This window comes from Nicotiana tomentosiformis, chromosome 3 (assembly GCF_000390325.3).
Source record: "Nicotiana tomentosiformis chromosome 3, ASM39032v3, whole genome shotgun sequence".
Classification (NCBI taxonomy): Eukaryota; Viridiplantae; Streptophyta; class Magnoliopsida; order Solanales; family Solanaceae; genus Nicotiana; species Nicotiana tomentosiformis.
The window spans coordinates 116,857,107-116,862,569 of NC_090814.1; the positions used below are offsets into that span (position 1 = coordinate 116,857,107).

General features: G+C 36.5%; 1 protein-coding gene across 1 annotated transcript; it reads right to left on the reverse strand.

Annotated features, from left to right (window-relative positions):
* Positions 1-1,461: 1,461 nt before the first annotated feature.
* Positions 1,462-4,052, reverse strand: LOC104116617 (protein NRT1/ PTR FAMILY 2.8). The gene is made up of 3 exons (XM_009627508.4): positions 3,754-4,052; positions 3,425-3,642; positions 1,462-2,998 (listed from the first exon to the last, which is right to left on the reverse strand). The coding sequence occupies exons 1-3, from the start codon at positions 3,872-3,874 to the stop codon at positions 1,550-1,552; spliced, it is 1,788 nt and encodes a 595-aa protein (XP_009625803.1). The 5' UTR covers positions 3,875-4,052; the 3' UTR covers positions 1,462-1,549.
* Positions 4,053-5,463: the final 1,411 nt, after the last annotated feature.

Sequence of the window (5,463 nt, forward strand, 5' to 3'; positions counted from 1 at the left end):
GCCTTCTTCGAAGTTTGTAGGAGCAGCCATGAGGATCCTTTCTAGGTATTAACCTGATAGAAAAAACCTGCTCTGATACCAATTGATAGAATATAAGGGTCTACCAAACTCTATAGAGAACCAGGTTCTCTATCAGTTCCTACTAGAACACACGCACACTGCAGTGAGTAGATGACAAGAGGAATTTTACGTGAAAAATTTCCAACTCAACGGGATTAAAAATCACGACCTACCCTTGTAGGATTTCAACTTCACTACTGAGCAACTTTTAGATTACAACGTATGCACCCTAGGAATTAACCTCTTAATCCCTCACTAACTTGTAATACTCTATTACAAGCCACTTTGTAATAACTCTATTACAAAGACTTTATAACTCGACTAACTCTAGCCAAGACTCAAACACAAAGGTTTAAGGTTTACAAAGAGTTTCCTACAGAATACTTCTGAACAAGCTAAGTAGGAAATACAATTTAAGAACTATTACAAAGTTACAACTCAACTAAGGACATACAATGACTTGTTGTGGGGAACTGGTCTGTAGTAGTATTGTTCTTTGTTCTTGATGCACTTGAGAATTGATTGCTTGATGATCAATCACCGTGTGAGAGCTTCAATGATTTCTCTAAGCGAACAACAGATTTGTTTTTACCTTCCTTGATGTTAATAATGCATTTGTGACATCACTAGGATGATGTAAGCAAGGTAGGTAAAAAAAATACTCCCCATAAAGTTGACTGCTGTATTGTTTTTGCACTATAGCGTGTGCAGACAGTAACTTTATAGCTTGGGCAGTTGACTTGTACTGTTTCCTCGGGAAACGATAGTTATTTGTTCCCTCTGTTGTTCCTCTGACTCTGAAGAGTCGAAGCATATTCCAAGCTGGAACCTTTCGATCTTAAGATCTTGAGGATATGTAACCGGTTCCTTATCTGATTCTTGACAATAAGTTTGTTAGATCATCAAAACATAAAACAAGGTACTTGTAACCTATCAGACTTAAATATACTACAGTCGAATTTGTATTCCAGATACTATTTTTAATTGATAACAGCTTATTGTGATCGCAAATGACATTGAAAGCAGAGACAAAAAGAATAAAATTACAAGTAATTTCTACAAACTATTAATTAATCGGAAGTGTACGTAGCGCTTACTTTGGGTCCAATGTTTGTTAGATTCTCAGTACGGATTTAATAAAAGGTAAAGGAACTTATAGTGCGAGAAATAATAAGTTTTGATAGTATTACAATGAAGCGATATGGCAGTAAGAAGTCATATAACTCATCTTAATTTGCTTGGAATTAAGGTGTAATAATTGTTGTTAAGAAGCGAAAAGGATTAACTCCTTATATATTATCCGGCCCCTATATAGTCCTACAGCATTTACTAAAATTTTAAGCATTGAGGAACATTAATATTGGACAGTGACTGCTAATAAAGTAGCATGCTCCGCAAACACACATAAAAGACATAAATTTAATTAACTCATGTCTTTGATTCAATTACTCCATTTGGATGACTAAACCATATTAATATGCTCCAATTTTCATGGTTTCTTCTCTGGCAGGTCAACATGATCAATGCGAGTTTCCAACACAGTCTGTCTCCTCTTTGACTCTTCATAACTTAGAATGTAACGGCTGGCGTAAAAATGGAAGTATATGAAGTTTAGTACTCCCAATCCAGCAATAAGAATGTAAAAACGTTCTAGCTTGTTTTGGTTAAGGTCATGACCTCCCAACCATGGCTTTCCGCCGTGTAGTCCACTTAACATCTCAACGATATTGACAATGAGAGTGTTGAGGTAGCTGGCAATGCTTAGACTCAAGAAAAAAATTGCTCCAGCTACACTTCTCATTGTCTCTGGTACCTGGTTATTCAAGAATTCCATGACTGAGACCGCGGCAAATGCTTCTGTCAACCCTGATAGTATGAATTGAGGCAAAAAGAATGCAACACCTAGTGGAGAGATGAATGTGCCTTCTTTCAAGGCCAAGTCTCGGCGCCTTGTTTCTACAAATGCAGCTACTGCTAAGCAAAGAATTGACATGAAAATGCCTATTTTGACTCTTATTTGGAGTGACAATCTGGCTTCCTTCTTAGAGATTTTCGATGCATTGGGAACGTATACACACTCGTATATGAAGATCCATATAGCCAGGGCAATCATAGATGCTAGTCCCATCCACCCGGGAGGAATATTAAAATTCCCAACTCTTGTGTTGGATTGAATTACTTGAAGAACCCCGAATGTGTTCATCTGTTCCATAGTGATGAAACAAGTGATTCCAGCTATCCAAACAGGTAAAATTCCCACTACACATTTCAGCCTTTCGACCTGTTCAACATTGCAGAGTCTCCAGCTATCTTTAGCAACTCCATCACCATTCAATTCACTGCTCGGATCCACAATCACAGCGGCCTTATCTAAGCACTTGAATCTATCTGTGTGTCTAAGCACTGATATCTGGTTTTCTGCAGTTTCCTTAGGGACAGGTTCATAAAGGGAATTTGATGTTGGTACAACGCGAACGTGTCTCTTTCTGCAAGCTGCATTTATAACCTTTGCCATGTCGATAAAAACACATCCTTGAGGCTTCAAACGGATGTAAGTGTTGCGACCAATCAAGAAAATCATAATGGAAAGAGCTAAACAGCAAGTTGGGATTAGGAAGCCAATAAACCAGCTGATATTTGTCTGGATGTAGATAACAACTGTGAGAGCAATGATAAGGGCAATGGTGAATGAAAAGTACCACCAATTGAAGAAACTTTTGAGCTGAGACCTTCCCTTCTCTGTATTAGTGTCAAATTGATCAGCCCCAAAGGCGATGTTACAAGCTCGGATACCTCCTGAACCTATAGCCATAAATCCAAGACCTGCAAAAAGGAATGCAAGCTGCCATTTGTGTGGATCGGAACAAGTTGCAAGGCCCTGACAATTAGGTGGCCTGAGTTCATCTACTCCAGCGGTTAGAGTCACCATTCCCATCCCCTGCCAAAAGAACAAGAATGGGGGCTTTCAACCAGTTGTTCCTAATGACAGAGCGGAATTTAAACTTAATGGGTTCAACTTTATTGTCAAAATTCTGGGTTCAATATAATATTTGTTAACATTTTAGTAGATTTTTATATGTATATATATACTCGTGTCAAGAGTTCTAGATTCAGATAAATCCGTAGCCAAAAAGTTAGGACCACATACCTTTGCTACTAGACTCACATACACATCGAGATTTTAGCCCTTATCCATATAGCAGTTTAAAATAAAAATTTGCGCAAAAGGGAAAATAGGAAAGAAAAAGAATCTACTTATAAGGTGTTGAATACTTTTTAATGGTGTTAGAATTTTTGGGGAAAACCATGCGGGCATGGCCTAAAGCGTCAATTTAAAACCAAGGAAAAGAAATTTTTTTAATACCAGGAAAGAAGCAAGGGAACCAAAGAGGAGAGTGAGGAATCTGCCAAGGTGAGCATCAGCGAAGAAAGCACCAGCTAAAGGTGTAATGTTGGAGCAGCCAGACCATATACTGACCACGTTCACCAAAAATACTCCCCCCATATTGTATTTGGTCCGCAAATATGTGGTCATGTTGGATATCAAACTCACCGACGCCAATTTCTCAAACGATTCATTCCCTTCAGAAACATTACACACACAAACAGATCAACACAGTCTTTATATATTTACATTAATATTGTCTGTGGATAAATTATGGGATGATTAATTCGATGTTTTTTTGTCTTTACCAAGAATGAATGCTATGGCTGTCCATCCTCCCTTTTTTCTTGTGGGACGAGGAATTGTTGGAGCAATATTTGATTCTTCAGGGGAAGAATATTGGCTTGCATTGATGATCTCTTCAGCCATTTCTCCTCTCTAGGTAGTGTTTGTTCTCTATTCGCAAATGGCAATTAAATAGTCAAGATGTTGCTTCTAATTCCATGATGTGGTGAAAACTGAAAATGTGTTTGTAGATACAAAGAAGAAAAGGTAACCGGTGCTCTCAACATTCAATGAGAAGAAAGAGAGAGAGAGAGAGAGGGAGGAACAAATTAGACTGATGGCTTACATTTACCATCACCTGCCGAATTTTGTGGGAAATGCACGTTTATTCTTTCTTCATTTTTTCTTTTTCCCTTTCCCGTTTTATAAAAGTTTTAAAAGCACCAAAATCCTAAGAATGTACTGCCATTTGATTTCAACTCAACCTACCTATCAGCATAGCAGGTTCCAATTTCTAACAAAAAAAAGGTTATGACAAGTTAACGTAGCAGAGAATAGGTTTAGCTATATTCAATCCTCTTGAACTTAATTTGTATATGTCGACTTCAACTAGTTTAGAATTGATATATGTAGTTAATTAATTGATTGTCATGTGCTTTTCATTTTTTTACTTATCTAGCGTGTAGTTCAATAGTAGCAATTCAAGCTTGCGTTTTACCCCAAAAAAAATAAAATTAAAGAACAATAATACTCAGGAATGAGGAAACAACAACTAATGATCATAAAGTTTTATAGCTCACTTCTCTCCGGAATAAATTAAAAAAAAAATGGAACCATGGCATGCATTGTCCTTATTGCACGTAAATTTGTTTGTAGATAAACAAGACAGGAATGATGTTTTAAGTGAATGTGATAATGCAAACCATGCATATAATCCTCAAAATCTATAGTGACATTGATATTGTCTTCATTTGCTGTCAACTTCACCCATTAAAGTAAATATCTTAATTATTCGACAAAAAGCTTGGATCCATTTTATGTATCTTAATAGTCTAAATCAGTGGTGGAGCCAAATTGAACCAAGGGGTGTTAAGTGACACTCTTCCCCGACAAATTACACTATTTTGCTAGATAATTTTTTTATTTTATGTATATTTATTATACGTTGACTTCCCTTAACTTTTCGATGTATCTAATTATTTATATTTTGATACCCCTTGATGAAAATTCTGGATCCGCCACTACTAGTCTAAATCATACTCGTGAAAAAAAAAGGGGGGGGGGGGGGGGGAAGGAAGAGCCTGGAAGTTTGTCAATGTATATAGTAGTAGGGAGGCAGAGTTTGAGGGCATGGAGAAGGCTTAGGACATACATATTCGGAAATTACAAGTTATATCATTCCATAAATAAGTTAGTACAAAAATTAGTTAATTCATAAAATATTATCAATATTAGCCAATTAGATATTGGTAGCAAAAAAATATTTTTTTTTGCTTTCTTTTGAGTGGGTGTTGTTAGAATAGATTGGAGTTAAGGAGTTTTAGTAGGCGTTTGGACATAAAATTATAATTTTTGAAAAAAAAAAAGTAGTGTTTGAAGTTAAGTTGAAAAATGGTGTTTGGAATTTGAAATTATGTTTGGACATGCATTTCGCTTCCAAAAGTTTATAAAATTTCATGGACAAATACATTTTAGAGAAAAACAAATTGGGGGGGGGGGGGGGGATCTCAATT